Genomic DNA, 17,945 nt, shown 5'->3' with positions numbered 1-17,945 from the left:
AAAATCATCTTAATAAACCTCCCAAATCCTCAGCTGAGTCCTATTTATAGCACAGAAGACCAATGCCAATCCTACTCACTGAGATTTAAAATATTTTGCTACTGACATCTTAAAACACTGACTTGCCTCCTCTCTTTATTTAGAGGTTTGCAACCTGGGGTAGTGTTGGGAGGAATGGGGGGAATATAGCCACCCCAAAACTTGTCTTTTCACTGGGGGCTGAAGTCAAATGTGATGTACAATTAACACTTGCAGGGTACGGAATTGCCACCCTTACTTCTGCAGTTCCATGCTGACAGTGGTGCTGTCTTCAGAGCTGGGTGCCCGGCTAGAAGGTGCTGCTCTCCCACCACCTAGTTCTGAAGGTACAGCCAGCAACAGCGGAGAAATAAGAGTGTCATATCGAGCATGAGGACGCAGTAGGAGCATGGAAACAAACAAGGAAGGAGAGGATGGAACATGTAGGGAGAGAGAAGGGGAGGAGTGTGCATAAAGAAGGGGGAAGGAGTATGGTTAGGGGAATGGGGATGTGGATGAAGGGTGGAGAGTGCCAAATAGAAGCATATGAATGGGGAGGAGTCCCAGATGGGCAGGCACCATGTGAGGAGGATTCCGGCATGTTGTAGAGGAGTAACGTGCAACCAGGTAAGGGAGTACTGGGTGCTGCACGGGGTGGCACAGAAAGCAGGAAGTATGGCTGAATCTTGCGTGCAAGAGGATGCTGCTGCTATGAGGAGAGGCAGGGGCCAGCAGATGTGTCAAGAGGTCTGTTTATGCTGCCTTGGTTGTCCAAGGGCTGCTGCTGGCAGGCTCGCCAGGTGCTGAGCTGTAGTGGAGGGCAGCAGGCAGTGTGGGGCTGAACCTGGAGCTACTGGTCTAGAGCCCATGGCAGCTATAGGAACCTTCCTGTGAAGAAGCAGCAAGGGGACAAAGATCTCATGTTTCTCCAGGATCCTACATGGGGGAAGGGGAGAAGCCTCAGTGTTTCTTTAGGTGTGCTCATAAGATGTACAATGCAATCCTCTCAATTTTCTAGCTAGCCCAGATCAGCCACCCCACCAAGAAGAGGCTGGCACGGTCCTGTTAAGTTTATTTCACTATGGAGTACCATCTCTCAACTGTCAACACAGTTTTGGTAACAGTTTGGTCACATGTTGCTACCTCTACTGGCCACACTATATATGCCACATTCAGAACACAAAGTCCTATAGCTTGCATGCCTCAATGATTTGTACGTGAAAATGATTTGTATGTGGAAGGTTCTTCCAGTAGTTTTAATAGATGTCACATTTTGAATCTAAACTGAAGAATTTAACTCCCCAAATTGAAAGTAAAAAACACCCAAAAACCTAAACCAAGTATTATAATTATATTTATTTATTCCTCTATTAGTACGGGTGTTGCTTGAGAACAGAATGGGTGTTTGTTTATGAACACTGGATGCTATTGAAAATTATACAGACATTGAAGTTAGAACAGGGGAAAGTAATAGTTTTTGATGGAGGGCTACTCCAAGACTGTGGTAAGTGGTCAAGGACTGCACTTTTCTATGGAGGGGGTATGAGGTTTGGGATGGAAGTTGGGTGCAGAAGGGAACTCGGGGTAGGGGGCTGAGGTGCAGGAGATGGTGAGGGGTGTAAGAAGAGTTTGGGTGAAGGAGGGGGCTGTGACCTGGGACAAGGGATTGGGGTGCAGGATCTGGGAGGGAGTATGGGGACAGGAGAGGATTCTGGCCTGGGGGAAAGCTGCAGAAGGAGGGTGCAGGGTCTGGGAAGAAGTTGTGACCTGGGGTGGTGGAGAAAATGGGGGTGCAGGGGCTTTGGGTGGTGATCGGGGGCAGTGGACTGGGGTATAAGAGGGGATGGGGTGCCAATGGCAGTCTCTGGCCAGGAGATGCTTACTTAGGCAGCCCCTGGCCAGCAACTCAGCAGGACACTCAGGCAGACTCCCTGAAGCCCCACACTGCTCAAAGAGGCTAGCTGTTCCATGTGGCTCTCTGCCCTGTGCGCCATGGAAAGCTTTGCATGCTACCCCCACCAGCAGCATAATCTCTCAGCTCCTATTGGTTGGCTTCCAGCCAATCGGAGCAGGAGAGATTGTGCTGGGGTGAAGGCAACACATGAAGTCTTTCCTCCTCCCCAGTGCATGGTGCAGAGAGCCACACTGAGCAGTGTGCTGCTTGGAGCAGCATGGAGATACTCCATGCCTGAGGATCCCGGCAGGGCAGGCCACAGGCCAGATTAAAAGCATACATGAGCTGGATCAGCCTGCGGGCTGGAACTTGCCCAACCTTGAATTAGGACTTCAAATAGCTGATTAGACAACAGGAAGATTCACTTTCGAAACAACCTGCTTTTATTCAAATGTCCTTCACAACAGACCTAGTCAACTAGGTTCTGGTATCGGTGAAATTGAAGTAGCTCCTTAAATAACGAAGATCTGAATTTGCTAGTAGACATTTCTGAAGTTATTTTTCAGATGTAACAAATTGGTTTTACCTCTCTTTGGTGGTCGAACATGATACGTTAAGTCATTGATGACCAGTTTGAAGTCATCCAGGAGGAGAAGATCTATGCCAGTTGAAGAGGCTACTCGTGTGCCGTCTATAAGACAAATCACAGATGGACTGATTAAGGATTAGGAACAGACCACTCACCTGTGTAGCTGCAGCAGTTAAGGAATTTGATACCATTTCTTACACAATTTCTGGGTTTAGAAAGTGTTCAGGAACTATAATGATTCCCTAGCAGCTATTACTCTGACATGCCATGCAAAATCTCCCAGTTTATATTCCTCTCTTAGCAAGGACTTATTCAGTTGCTGAATCATCCATATGGGGTGGGGGGTAAACCCTCTGTAGTTTGTGTGGAGTAACAAGTACTTTCAGGAGCTTATCATGTAACAAGTACTTATCATGGTCTGCAATAGTACAGACTTTGGATGCCCTGTATCTAATCATTCCATCCCTGCCAACATGCGGATATCCGCTTTGTATTTGTGGATCATATTTGTGGATTGGAGGAAGATACAAATTTTGTATTGCATAGGGTTCTATAAATAATGTGATGTTGGTATAAAAAATGATTACTTCCACCCTCTATGTAATAAGTGACAACAGCTTTGACACCTCCAACCCAGAGGGGTCCTCTTTTTTGAATTTCCCATCAAAGACTTGCTAAAAATGTGTCGTCATTCTGAGACCCCACAGTAATAATGTTTTTAAATGTGTGGTGGTAAATGGAAGATGTAAGCACAATAATTGAGTGCACTTTGCTCCCTGAATACTCCTCCTTGAAAACTGATTAGACACCTCCAGCAGTGTGACTGACAGTCTCGGAATAATCCTTTTTGGTACACTCCTGTCATGTCTTCAGACTAGACATTAGGGTAACCACAAGCAAAACGTATAGTGGCCATAGCACAGCTAGCTGAGCAACTGTAGTTTGGGTGATTAATAAAAAAAAACTTGGAGACGGGGCACAGGCTGTCTACGCAAGTTAATGAAGAAGCAAAACCATTGCTTGTTAAACACAGGACTACAGAATTTCAACTGATTGAATACGTTTAGATTGTAGGGTTTAAAAATACATTTGAGGAAAAATGTTTGAGCAGCAGTAGCAGCAGACCCTTTCTTCTCTTCCCAGAATGATCTAATTTTGTGAAAACCATTGCAAGGAAAAGAATGATTCTTCTAGGATTTCTTTAAACAGAACGTGCCCATGGGAGGCCTCTCATACTTGAATGCTGGTGCCACAATCAAGCATAACTTTGTAGGCCTAACTTTCATAGTGGGAAAATGCCAGCACCTTTCTAGATGTTTGGATCTGACAGGCAGGGAGAGGGAAAACAAGTTAACTGATGTGTGTTCATATTTCTATTTTCAAGATTTTTTTTTTAAACTGGCCCATGGTACATTGATCTTTCATTCTTTGCTAAAAAGATTCTCATTCAGAGGTATTAATATAAAGTTCTTTTTGGCCACTTTTAGAATCTTTACTGCTTCACTCCAAAATACCTATGTAACTTCTAAAAATGAGGTTCTTTGAGCAGTTGTTCACAGAGTTACAGTAATTAATGTTGCAGCAAGGGTAGCGTGCTCCTGCTCCACATACCTTTCATTTCAAATCACTTTTCTGAGAGCAAGATGGGAAGGTAAGGAAGCAACAGCGCTAGTAATAAGAAGTTTCCAAGTTGGAGGTTGGAATTAGAAGTGTCCCTTCTCACCACCGTCCAACCTGCCCATGCAATACATGAGCATGCTTTCAGAGAAGTAACAAGATACTTTTTATGTTGGAGGCTGCACTTCTTCTGCTAAACATGTTCAAGACTTGACTTTTAAAAAACTGTAATGCCTGAAAAGGTGCTATCGGTGGATGAAATAATGTGTGTAGTCCATTTGTTTGCAGATTCAACATACCTGGGGAGTAGACTGCAACCCGATCAATTCCCCGGTCCTCTTCTTGCAGCTGTTGTAAGAACACTCCAACAGAGTCTGAGATAGGTTTTAGTGTGAACTGGCAACGCTCGCGCCGGGATGGAAGATTCACAGAAATCACAGGTAATCCATTTTGGTAAACCACTGTCACATCTAGAGAAAAGAACATTAGACTAAAGACAGTCCATCTCCAAATATGCACTATAGCAAAAAAGTACCTTCTGTAACAGTCCTGTATCTGTCACATGTAAACATGGCAGGCAAGGTTAAGAATCTAAGTTGAAGCTCCACGTTTTGAATGACCGTTTATTACTATAGCCAGACAGACTGATCAATATTAATGTTGAAGGATATCAAAAGTTTTCTTTTCCCATAAGTTCACAGCCTCTATTAGCTTTCTGATGCTTTGTTGGAAAGTGTGACAATGGTGTGTGATTCTTACAGATATGCTGAAAGTGTAGCTATTGGACAAAAATGCATGGTAATAGCAGCAGTGATAAAAAGTGTTCTTTAATCTAAGCACCAAACATTAGATACTTTGCAAGACAAAATACACTATTTCAAGGAATATGTCTACACTTGCACCCTCTTTCGAAAGAGGGATGCAAATGAAGACATTCGAAATTGCAAATGAAGGTTTACCAGTTATTTAGAGAGAAGGGTTTTCTCTCAAAATACCATAAAATCTCGAGTATAATGCACAGTTTTTTCCCCATTTTTTTTAAGTGTTAAAGTCAGGGTGCGCATTATCCATAGGAGTTTTTTTTTTTTAAGTTTTCATTTGACGGTTCCGCGGCAATTAATTAATCGCAGGACACCAGAAGTTAAGTTGATTTTTATTAGCAACAAGAAGAAACTATATACAGAGTTTCAAAAAGGTAAGTTAAACAAATGAAATCAACACTGCAGCGCAAATAAGCAAATACCAGTATGTTAATTGATCATCTATTCATCTTCAAAGCCCTCGAATTCGCTTTTGTTAGAATCTTCCTCGAACAGTTGAGCAATATCTTCTGGGGTATAGTCCTCGACATCTTCATCCAGGTAATACAAATCATTGTCATCTTCGCATACCGGTAATTCGCCCTCGGCCAATTCATCATCGCTCTGATCCATCTACAGGGCATCATCCTCACTGCCACCCATAGCATTAGAGATGCTGCATTTCAGAAACCCCTTCCTTCTGATACCGGGATCAAGTTCAAGCCAGACATCTGCTATCCACTGGGTAACATCTTGCAGCGTTGGTGTTCGCATACGTCCACCTGCAGTAAATGTATGTTCACTTTCCAACAACCACATGTTCCATTTCCTGCATAGTGCATCTTTCATTGGCTTGTTAACTGTCACGTCAAGCAGCTGCAACATTTTGGTCATTCCACCAGGAATAATTGCCAAGTCTGTTTTGTTCTGCTGAAGCCTTTCCTTGATGGATGGCATACGATGACACTGAAATGCATCCAAAACTATTAGAGACCGCTTTCTCATAAGTCCACCTGGCCGCTTTGCCCAAACCATCTGCAGCCAATCAAGCATTAAAGCTTCATCAATCCAGCCTTTAGGGTGAACACGCACGTGAACGGTGTTCGGGAAGATTACATTCCTTGGCATTGTCTTGCGCTTGAACACAATATAAGGAGGCAGCTTCGTTCCGTCAGCCATGCAAGCAAGCATTACGGTAAACCTAGACTTTTCATGGCCTGTGGTAGCAATGGAGACTGTCTTGGCACCTTTCAGTTAAAGTGTTCTGTCGTAGGGATTATCGAAATGTAATGGTGTCTGATCTGCATTACCAATTAATGAAAGGTTGTAGCAGTGCTGCTTCCATAGCTTTATGATAAACTTTTGGAACTGCAGTAACTTGGTGTCTGAGTCCAGTGGTGGCTTCTGTGTGATTGTTGTTCAGCATCGGACTGATCGGTTCATGAATCGCCATGGCCTATCGTCCCAGCCATATGAAGCTTTAAACCCGGCTGTGTTAGCACACGTTTTGGCAATGGTCAAAGCCTACATTCTAACCTCCGCAATGCTAACACCACCGCCTTGCTGTCTATGCTCAGCAATCTATTCAACCAGGTTGGCCTGCAACTCAGGATATGCAGCGCTTTTACCTCGCTCAGCCATCTTCATCCTAGACAGCGCTTGCAGGCACTCTTTCTGCCGTCTACAAAGCCGAATGTTAACATAGAGTCTATCAAATTCACAGCTGGCAGCTCTGTTGCCATGAGTCTCAGCATAGCTAACAACTTTCAGTTTTTCAGCGGTCGTGTAAGATCGCCGACAACTCATGGCATCCCAAAGAGAGCATGGAACGCCGTGCACTGTATACTCATGAGCTCACGCGTGATTATCCAACAATACAAAAAGGCAAGACAAAATATGGCAAGGTCGGGGTGCGCACTATAGATAAGAGTTCAATTTATTCAGAGCTTCTGACATTTAAAAGTTAGATGCGCATTATGCATAGGTGCACATTATAGTCGAGATTTTACGGTAACTGCATCTTAACAGCGTCTGTTATTTTGAAATAGCGCCATAATGCAAATGAAGCGTGGGATATTTAAATCCCGGCTTCATTTGCAATTTCGAATGTCTTCATTTGCATTCCTCTCTCGAAAGAGGGTGCAAATGTAGACATACCCAGAGAGATTACAATCCGAAAGACAAAGATACACCATATGCTAGTGTAACTGTCATTGTGTGGGTCTGAACCTGGATCTTTGTGTAGGAGCCTCTACAGCCTGAGCTATAACTCCAACTAGCTTTATAACACGAGCTGCAGAGGCTTCTACATTAAGCTCCAGAGATCCCCGGTTCAAATCCACCCAATGGCAGTTACAAGTGGGGGGGCTCATCCAGGATCTCAACTGAGTCTCTGAAGCTCAGGATGCATTTCCTCAGCTAGTGGAATGCCTAGTGTGGTTCACTAGCCCAGAAAGTAGCACTTACATGACTTACAGCAAGAGAGAAGGGGAGCTCTACAGCCTGAGCTGAGAGCCAGCTGGCTTTATAGCTAAAGCTGTAGCAGCTTCTATACTAACTGCCAGAGGTTTCAGGTTCAAATCCACCTAGTGGCAGTTACACTAGAGCTACGTCTACACTACAAGGTTCTTGCGCAAAAACCCGGGGAGCATCCACATCTCACATGAGCTCTTGCATAATTAAACAGGCAGTTAAAAGGCAGAACAGAGGGCTTTTTCCACCGTAGATAAACCTTTTCTGAGGCATAACTGCTTTTAGCACTACAGCTATTGCGCAAGAAGGCAAGTGTGGACGCTCCAGAAAGGTTTCTTGTGCAAGAAACCCCTATGAAAAAACACACAGGTGCTCTGATGGCCATTTTGTGAATGGCCATCAGAGCTTTCTTGCGCAAGAGCGTCCAACAGTGTGTACGCTCTCTTGCGCAAAAGCACTTTGAGGTGTGGACATGCCCTTGCACAAGAAGTTTTTGTGCAAAAACTCTTGTGCAAAAGTCTTCTTGCACAAGAAGCCTGTCATGTAGACTTAGCCTAGGAGACTTAGCAAAATGACAAGGTTTTGAAAACTCATGTTTTTACTTTGATTAATCCCATTTTTTCTACTGGTATTGAATGATCAAATCAGTTTAAGGAGGACCTTAAAGAGGCTAGTCAAAACTCTGAAACAAACAATATTCCATCAGTTTTCTAAGCTAGAAGATACTATATCTATTGTTTATGGGTAATTATATCAATCGCAACAAAGACAACACTTACACTAAAAATTATTCCATAAGCTAAACTAGAGATCAAGAAATTCTCAATTTCCTAAGTGTTCTGAAGTGCATTTTCATATAGGTTCATGAGGATGTCTATAGGACTCAAATTCTCCGCCCCAACATGCAAGTCAAGCTGTTATTTTATTATTTGCATGACCATAGTATCCATACTGTGCTAGGTGCTGTCCACATATAGAAAGTCTCCACTCCAACAGCTTATACTCTACAATAAACATATAGAATGAGAGGGAGATAAAATAAAGCAGCCTGTTTACCTACCCATTTTTAGTTGGGAAATTTTCCAAGTAACAGTCACTGACTAAAAGTCTGAGAAAACTGAGGGTTAGCAGCATACATCTTTAATAAAATTCGCAGGATTTTCATGCCTTTTGAATATTTAAAATTTTCATTTATTCCCATCTTTGCTTGATTACATGGAGTTATGATGTCTGAAGATAAAATCCAGACACTTATTATATATTTTCTAGTCCAATGTCAGTTTATCAGTATCCCAGGAGTGCAGAAACTGCACTGATTTAAAATATTTAAAAATATATACAGGCAGTCCCCGGGTTATGTACAAGATAGGGACTGTAGGTTTGTTCTTAAGTTGAATTTGTATGCAAGTCGGAACTGGTACATATTGTAGGGGAAACTCTAGCCAAACATTTCTCCAGAGCTCAGTTTTATTCTCCCACACCTCACTTCCCTCAGTCCTTTATTCTCAAGCTGAGGTGTCTGCTGAAAAAAGCCGCTCTGCATCTTCCTGGTCTGCTGGGGAGGAGGGGCGCTAACTTCGTGTCTCCCTGGTCTGCTGGGGGGAAGCAGCTAGTGCAGGGTTGCCTCACCCCGTTTGTAAGTAGGGATCCGATGTAAGTCGGATCCATGTAACCCGGGGACTGCCTGTAAATTTAATTAAATTGGTGCAAATTCCTGGTGTTAATGTTCATAAATCACTTTAAGGACAATTAAAAACAAAACCGATTTAGGATTGTCTACACAAAGGGAGATATTCACTAATGTAAGAGAAGATATTTAGAGGCTGATCTAGTTAAATTGATGTCATTTCTACACGTATACGAGTATATAGACAGCTATGCTGCTGACATGCCCTACACTACTCTTCAAACCCTTATTGCAAAATGTCCTGCCTGTTTATTCATCCTTTCAATCAATTAGGACAAACTGGGACCACAGCCCTTTAGAAATACAAATAGGTGGAATGACAAAAAAAACTCATAAACCAAGCAGTATGTCAGAAGTAAGTGGCTCAGAAAACTACATACAACAGAAGGTTACTATTTCATTAAAATGTATGCAAAAAATAAATGAAAGGAAGCCATGGAAGAAAAACTAAAACACAACAATTTAGATTCAAGACACATGACTGTCAGTAAATGTAATGCATCACATGAAGGCAAGGGGACAAAGAATTGAGCTTATAAAGCGAAGGTGCATCTTTTAAAAGACTTGTGGCAATGGGACAGTAAGGAAACCAGAAGCATTTAGGAGTTATGTTTAAACTCGATATCAAAGTTATGTATAATGTTAGTTTTACAGTTTTCATCATGTGTTCGAAAAAACTTTAAGGTGGAGATCCATAAAATTTAATTTAGTACAATGAGAAGGGGTGCTCACCTGTGTAGTAAGATGAGGGCCTAAAAGATAAGCCCACATATCATAGGTCTGGTGTAAGGCCTAAGACCTAGGCCACAGGTCTTTGGGTACTCTCCCAAAGTCTGTTATGTCAACTTGTGCAAAGTCAACACGGTACACATAGGCGGTAGGTGCAGCTAGGGCTACAGAAGGCAGGCCCCTAGCCACACCCCATCTGCTGAGGCCCCATTCCCCGCCACAGGGAGGTGCACCAAGTGCACACACACCCCCACTATGGGGAGGGAAAGAGGCAGGGCATAGTGCCAAGTGCACCTACACCACAAGGATGGAAAGAGAGGGGAGGCGGCGGCTGTATGGCCCAATCCTCCTCAGCCCCCCAGAGTACTGGGAGGCCCATGAGTCCAGCCTTCCTGCCATGGAGCACAGTGAGGGCGAGTGCTGGGAGCAGCAACACTCCACCCCCAGAACAACTGGGGCCAGAGTGTGGGTGGGTCATGCCTGGAGATTTGGGAAGACTGTGTCTTCCCCCACCTAGGCTACCCAAATGCCCATGACAGTACACAAAAAACCCCACCCCACACCACACATGTGCATGCAGCCAAATGGTTATCATCATCAACTAAGAAAAAAACGTGGCAGAACCCCACATCAGTGATGCCTAACGACCACATTGGTGACTCCCAAACTGTGGTGACTGTACAATCATCACAGTTAGGGAGTCATCAATGTGGTAGTTAGCGGGGGCCCAGGCTAGTAGATTCTGTGTGTTCCAGCTCCACAAGGGACCACACAGGGGTTGGAGCTCCAGCACAAAAAACTTGTGATAAAACCCCCCAGCAAAACATAAACCATCACTTAATTACATTACTACCTCACCACTGATCTGGCTCTCAAGCTGGATTAATTGAATTACTGTCAGAACACACCACCTTTCCTCTCTTTCATGCTAGTTTGCAATCTAGAATGTAAATATACTTCCCTAAGGGCATGTCTATATTAGAAAATTATGTCAAACTAACTAAATTTGACTTAACTCTCGATTTTACAAAATCGAAATAGCATGTCCTCAGTATGGGGAAACATTAAAATTAGTCCGAGGGAGGCTCTGTTAATGTGGATGGGCTACCTCGACACAGAGCCCCAGGAAGCACTGGGGAGTAACTAGTTCGAATTACTCTGGGGAGCAGTTATTTCAAAATAGCGGCACTGGAGAGTGAAATTAGCATTATTGCCAGAGGAAAGCAGAAGTACAGACTTCAAAATAAATGACCCATTATTTTGAAATAACGGGCTTGGTATTGTGGACACGCCCTTATAAAGTCAACTAATGGGGGTTATTTTGAAATAACACCCTAGTGTAAACCAGGGCTAAATGAATGGGTCATGTAGCTAAATTCTTTGGCCTTCGCTAAAGCTCATTTTCTACAGAAACAAAATTTGTATGTTTCTATTCCAATAAGCAATTGGCAACTTCCATCTATAATTCCCAGGAGTTTGAGAATTGTCCATTGATCAGAGCCTACACTAAACTGCTAGGATTTCTATTGTAATACTACTTTTATTCAGCTCTCTGACTTGCAGTAAACCTCATCACGGTACTTGGTGATCTACAATTTGAATTTAAAACACTATTTATACCATCACATATTTAATACCATGTTTTACTTTACTTAGTCTGCTGGAAAAAGGCAAGCCAGTGGTTGTTGATTCTGTAATCTATAGGCAAAGTGTCAGCTGTTCAAAGTAAACTCATCTTGTTATAGAGCTGTAAAACTGTCTTGACTAGAGTAAGTTTAATTCTCCAATGTCTTGGGGGTATCTACAGTCATTTGCATCAAAACTTGTACTTCACTGGCAGGAAGGAATACATAATTATCTCCCTAAAAGTAACTTCTTTTCAAGTTAATCTTATATCGGGACAATGTGCATACTGGTTGGGTGAAGAATCTGCCTCCATGTCTTTTCTACACAAAGGAAAAGAATAGGACATTCCTTCATAAGCCCCTCACACCTGCCAGAGCCCATGAGCCGCTCGCACACGACTAGCTCTTGCCCCCCTCCCTGTCCCTGGGTAGCGTCCACCAACCTCACAGGTCTGGGGAGCCGGTGGGTGGTATGAGCCCAGTCCCAGAGCTTCTGGGATCTGGCCAGCAGATATGACACAGAGCTGGGCATGGACAGGGCCAGGTGAGGCAGTGCCTTCTCTTGCCTAGGATACCCACCGCCCATGGTTCAGGCTCAGGGCTGGCAGAGGGCGAAAGGGTGCAGACTTCAGCCAGGCAGCACTTAACATAGGAGGCTCTTGGTCAGCAGTGTAGCAGGGCTCAGGCAACGCTCTCTGGGTATGTCTACGCTACCCCCCAGTTCGAACTAGGGGGGGTAACGTAGTCATACGGAATTGCAAATGAAGCCCGGGATTTGAATTTCCCGGGCTTCATTTGCATAAAGCCGGCCGGCGCCATTTTTAAATGCCGGCTAGGTCAGACCCCGTGCCGCGCAGCTACACGGGCTAGCTAGTTCGGATTAGGAAGCCTAATCTGAACGAGCTGTACACCTCGTTCCATGAGGTACGAACTAGGGGGGTAGTGTAGACATACCCTCTGACTGCCTGGCCCCACGCTACTCCTGGAAGGGGCTGCAGAGATGTGTGTGCACTCAGCCATCTGGCTGCTTTCAGGAGCAGCATGGGGCCCGGCAGTCAGTCAATCTGAGGATTGCAATTACTTGGCAGAGTCTCCAGGACCTACCAGTCATTTGCAATCAATAGGTTGGTGACCACAGCACTACATCAGAGCAACTCTATTGTTTCTAACACTGGTGGATGTGTATATATTGACCACTTTCATTTTCACCACCATATGCTCTGAGCAGATAGTAAAATGACTGATAATAAATTACAGTAATACAAATACCACCAAAAAAATCTATACTAGCAATACCCTCAATTACTAGCACTGGTGTAAAGTTTTCTACAAATTTCAAGTATAGATGAAGCCACAGAAAATATTTCCTTAGGATGACTGCTACAGTAAGACTGGGTTGTGCGATACTGTGTCTTCTTGACAACACCTTGTACCATGAACTAAAAAAATAATTCTCAAACCTATAGCTAGAAAAGTCTCATAATTTAACTAGATCATAGCTGACCCTCATCTTCCAGTGAAGCTCAAGCCTTGTCAAACTTTTACTATTGAAGGAAAAAGCCTCAGGTAAGAATGAAACTGAGGACCTCTTGATACTCCCAACCCAACAGATATGAAGAAATAGCAACATTAGGCCACAGGGAAATAATATGGGAAAAACTCGAACAGGTAGTTGCATAATGAGATACCTCGTATTACAGTCAACTTCTGATAATCCGGCACCTTTAGGACCCAGGGGGTGCCAGATTATCAGATATGCTGGACTATCAGAAGGGGGGGGCTATGAGGGATCTGGAGTGGGGTGGGAGGGGATGCAATCCCAGACCCCTCATAGCCCCCCCTTACGATAGTCCGGCTCTGCCCCAGGCGTCCCTGATTCAGCCGCTGCTGGTGAATTTCAGCAGCAGCTGAATCGGGGATGCCTGCAATAGAGCAGCTGGGGTGCTGCCGGGTTGGTCCCGCAGCGCTGAGGGGCGGCGCTACGGCACCAACCCGGCAGCACTCCAGCTGCTCTTGGGGACGCCTGGGACAGAGCAGCTGGGGTACTACCCGGTTGGTCCTGTAGCGCTGCCCCTCGGGGCTGCGGGACCAACCCGGCAGCACCCCAGCTGCTCTTGGGGACGCCTGGGGCAGAGCAGCTGGAGTGCTGCCGGGTTGGTCCCGCAGCGCCGTCCTTTGGCGCTGCGGGACCAACCCGGCAGCACTCCAGCTGCTCTGCCCCAGGCGTCCCCAAGAGCAGCTGGGGTGCTGCCGGGTTGGTTCCGCAGCCCCGAGGGGCAGCGCTACGGGACCAACCCGGCAGGACCCCAGCTGCTCTGCCCCAGGGGTCCCCGATTCAGCTGCTGCTGGAACAGATCAGCGGCTGATTCCAGGAAGCTCGGGACAGAGCTGCTCTGCCCGGGGCTTCCAGGAATCAGCTGCTGATCTGTTTCAGCAGTGGCTGAATTGGGAACCCCCAGCGGAAGAGCAGCTGGGGTCCTGCCGGGTTGGTCCCGCAGCACCGTCCTTTGGCACTGCGGGACCAACCCAGCAGCACCCCAGCTGCTCTGCTCCCAGCTTCCCCAATTCAGCTGCTGGTCAGTTTCAGCAGCAGCTGAATGGGGGAAGCCTGTCCGGCTGCCCCAGCACTTCCGAGTTCCTGATGGTGCCGGACCATCAGGAGTCCCGGAGCATTGGATGCCGGACTAATGGAGTTTTACTGTATTTGGCTACAGACCTACTCCTTTGATAGCCCTGTGGTATGTGACCTGTAGGGTTGGGAGGCATATGCAATCACTGAGTAATTGTACTCTGGATTAATTTTAAACCAGCATTCTAACCTGTACTATGTATTTAAATGTAATGTCATTTACATACCACAGGCAGTCCCCGAGTTACGCGGATCCGACTTATGTCGGATCCGCAGTTACGAACGGGGCTTTTCTTGCCCCGGAGGACAGGAGCGGCGGGACACCCGGATGAGCCGCGGTGCCGCCGCCCGCGTCCTCCGGGGCGAGAAAAGCTGCTCCCCATCTCCCTGGTCTGACCAGCAGACCAGGGAGACGGGGAGCAAAGCCTCGGAGGACGCCCGCAGCGGGACAGCCGCGGCGCGTCTGGGCTGTCCTGCTGCAGGCGTCCTCCGCGGCTTTGCTCCGCATCTACCTGGTCTGCTGGGGGTGGGGGGCGCAGCTAGTGCCCCCTCCTCCCCAGCAGACCAGGCTTTTCTGCCCACGACACCTGGGGTAGAGCAGCTGGGGCGCTGCTGGGTTGGTCCCGCAGCGCCGCTCCTCGGCGCTACTGGACCAACCCGGCAGCACCCCAGCTGCTTTGCCCCAGGCGTCCTGATTCAGCCGCTGCTGGTCAGTTTCAGCAGCGGCTGAATCAGGACCCCTGGGGCAGAGCAGCTGGGGTGCTGCTGGGTTGCTCCAGTAGCGCCAAGGAGCGGCGCAACTGGAGCAACCCAGCAGCACCCCAGCTGCTCTGCCCCAGGCGTCCCCAAGTCAGCCGCTGCTGAAACTGACCAGCGGCTGACTATAGGAAGCCCGAGGCAGAGTTGCTCTGCCCCCGGCTTCCTGGAATCAGCCGCTGATCAGTTTCAGCAGCAGCTGACTTGGTTACGCCTGGGGTTCTTAAGTTGAATCTGTATGTAAGTCAGAACTGGCATCCAGATTCAGCCGCTGTTGAAACTGATCAGTTTCAGCAGCGGCTGAATCTGGACGCCAGTTCTGACTTACATACAGATTCAACTTAAGAACAAACCTACAGTCCCTATCTTGTACGTAACCCAGGGACTGCCTGTACTTCATTTACACAGTGCTGCTACTTTTAAAAAACTTATAAATTTCAAGTCTCAAAAAATGCAGTGCATGCATTAAAGGAAATTAATCAGTATTACCTTGGGAAAGTAAACACTGAAAAAACAAAATGGGCCTGTCAAATTATTAATTAGGGTGGAACATTTAACAAAATTACATGAAAGAATAATGTGAAATGCCAAAGTACACAGTGAGAGAGTAAATGATTCACAACTCCTCATGTCATGCACAAACTATCCTACATCATTGCATAATTTTAATCAAAATTACACCTGTTCTTCCTTTTGTTTACCCTCCCTTGTTCATTTAAAACTGGTTATATCTGGTTTCTAAATTTAGATCATAAGCTCTAGTTTTATTCTGTGTATTCACTTTACATACAGTATTTAAGTTTGTATATGAAAAGCAGCAACTCTCACTATCATGCTGGACCATCCTACACAAGCCCTAGCCTACAGTTATCTTGCCCTATGTAGACATAAAGCAGACAACAATCAAAGTCTTCTGTTGCCATTTTGTAGCATAAAGTCTTTGGTGCACTAGGACCTTAATTTCACTAAAGATTAGCATCTTTAGCAACAGATTCCCTTGTCTTATGTCACACAGTGACACTATTGAAAAGCTCAGCATCCGAGCCCTTTGACTGTAAAAAAAGGAGCAAATAGCTTTAGTAATGAATGAATTATCAAGGCAAAGACCAAGTGAGTAAGTAGTTAGTACAACTGCATTTTAAGTAAATTCACTATTTAAATATTTGTTACCTAAAAATACTGAATACAGCATATAATTCTAGTCTTCTAGAAGACTAATTAGCATGATTTTTGGCTGGCTAACTATATTCTTGCTTTCTTAAAGCTAGCTTTTAAAAAATGAATATTAGAAAGGTTAGCTCTAGTTCTTTACAAAGGACACTTTTTTCAAACCATGGCTGGTCTCGCCCATATTTATCCACCAATGTAATTAAGATCCCAGATCCATCTAAAACTTCTGAGCTATTCATTCTCTCACTGGAAATATTTGCAGTTTGGAACACATGTATCCTTTGACTAACATGCAGACATATTCTGGGATACAAGACCTCAGGAGTGTTCTGCAAACTTTTTTCTTCAGATGCACATATAACTGGAGTTCTAGCACAAGACCCTTTGACAATGACGCCTTTGAAGTCTCATCTACTTAGAGGGATTTTCTGGGGGTGGGGGATGCACGGATGTATATTAATAAAAGCTTAAAACTGCATGGCTGTGTTGTGGGAGATTTCAGATGCACTCCTGTTTGTGGCAACTATTTCTTCCATTGCATGTAAATGTAAAAAGCATGTAACCTTCACACCACATGTCCAATACTTTAAGACAGTCATGACCTGTTAATCAATCTAAATATGTGTGTCAAATATGGAGAATGTTTTTGTTCTTACTAGAAGAACATGAATTCAAAGTAACATTTATAAGGTGTGCCTCCATTATACCAGTTTGTAAATTCTGATCTTCTCTTTTTTGGGACAAAATACCAGTGATCATTTGCATTGCCTCCACAACTTTCTCAGACTTTCTCTGACCTAGAAGTACACAGATGGGGTGAGGCAAGAAGATGCTTTGCCTGACTGGTGACCCCCTTCCAGCTATTTCAAAAGCAGCATACGATGGCTCTGGAGGGAGCCAGTATGAAAAGCTATGGCTTATTTGTTAGTAGGAAGAGGGAGTGTTCCGGAAGAGTAAAAGTAAAATTATGCTGTCCTTGTGGTTCTGCAACTGTTTTGAAAAAGAATTCTAGAGATTGGTTTAGTGGCAAAGCTACATGCCATTTTGTAAGAAGATGTGAGTTACCTTTGAGACTCCTTGTTCTCATAAGCAAGTGAAGTGGGCTGTGGACATGATATATGGTTTCTGGGCATGAACATTAGTCAAGCCTTTCTGAAACAAATGACCACTGTCTTCTCAAGTTAACAAATGGAACTAAAGATGATCAAAAATCCTTTTATCTTCTTCCTTCTTTCTCAGAGGGAGGGTGCTACCATTGGGTAGCAGAACTAGGGGAAACTCACGGAGAAGCAGCTGCTCTAGAAGGATTATGTGCATGCATTTATCCAAAGTTCAACAAAAGATACAGGGAAGTCCATTTTTTTTTAGATTTTAACAGACCATGATACATATTTCATATTGCTCTTATCTTATCATTGATATTTCCTCTCCAGCCTATGGAGAAAAACCTGATTGCATCCCAGAAAAAACAAAGCAACATATACATCACACTGGGTGGCTTGAGTTGGAAAGTCAGAAACAAGACCAAAAACTCTGTGCCAGAACTCACCATCAGAGGGCACTACTGTACTGCAATGGACCACTCTCCAACTCTGCCAGGGAGAAAGCCTCTGGTGCACCTAGAAAATCCAAACACAGCAAAATGGAATTGTTATTAAAGGGCAAATGCTGGGTTATGCCAGTCTGTCAAGCTCTCATACCTCTTGCCTTGCCTCCACATGTCGTAAGTGACATTTATCTAGGCATATCCTCTTAGCTACCATAGGGACCACAGCAAGTCAGGAGTAACTGTCTAGAGCAGCATCTTTTGTTGCCCCCCCGTCACCCCCTTCAGCCATGTTCACATCTCATGGGTTTTGTCCATCAAGTAGCAGAGTTGGCAAAGACTTCAAAAGGGGCAGCTTAGAAATCAATGTTTTTGACCTAGCATTCACCTTATAACTGAATTTATGAAAATTT

The 17,945-nt window shown here is 44.9% G+C and overlaps 1 protein-coding gene across 3 annotated transcripts in view; it reads right to left on the bottom strand.

Moving 5' to 3' along the window:
• The window catches only part of MCU (mitochondrial calcium uniporter), a 147,039-nt gene that overhangs the window by 13,337 nt on the left and 115,757 nt on the right, over positions 1–17,945 (bottom strand). For all 3 annotated transcript variants that reach the window (XM_075935007.2, XM_075935008.2, XM_075935009.2), the window contains exons 2-4: positions 17,536–17,605; positions 4,418–4,588; positions 2,499–2,603 (exon numbers count right to left, since the gene is read on the bottom strand). In XM_075935007.2, the coding sequence (XP_075791122.1) occupies positions 2,499–2,603; positions 4,418–4,588; positions 17,536–17,605 (346 nt within the window). The remainder of the gene's footprint in view (positions 1–2,498; positions 2,604–4,417; positions 4,589–17,535; positions 17,606–17,945) is intronic.

Source organism: Pelodiscus sinensis, chromosome 8 (assembly GCF_052426305.1).
Source record: "Pelodiscus sinensis isolate ZL-2025 chromosome 8, ASM5242630v1, whole genome shotgun sequence".
Classification (NCBI taxonomy): Eukaryota; Metazoa; Chordata; order Testudines; family Trionychidae; genus Pelodiscus; species Pelodiscus sinensis.
The sequence above is the reverse complement of the archived record's forward strand: the minus strand, read 5'-3'. Positions and strand labels throughout refer to the sequence as shown.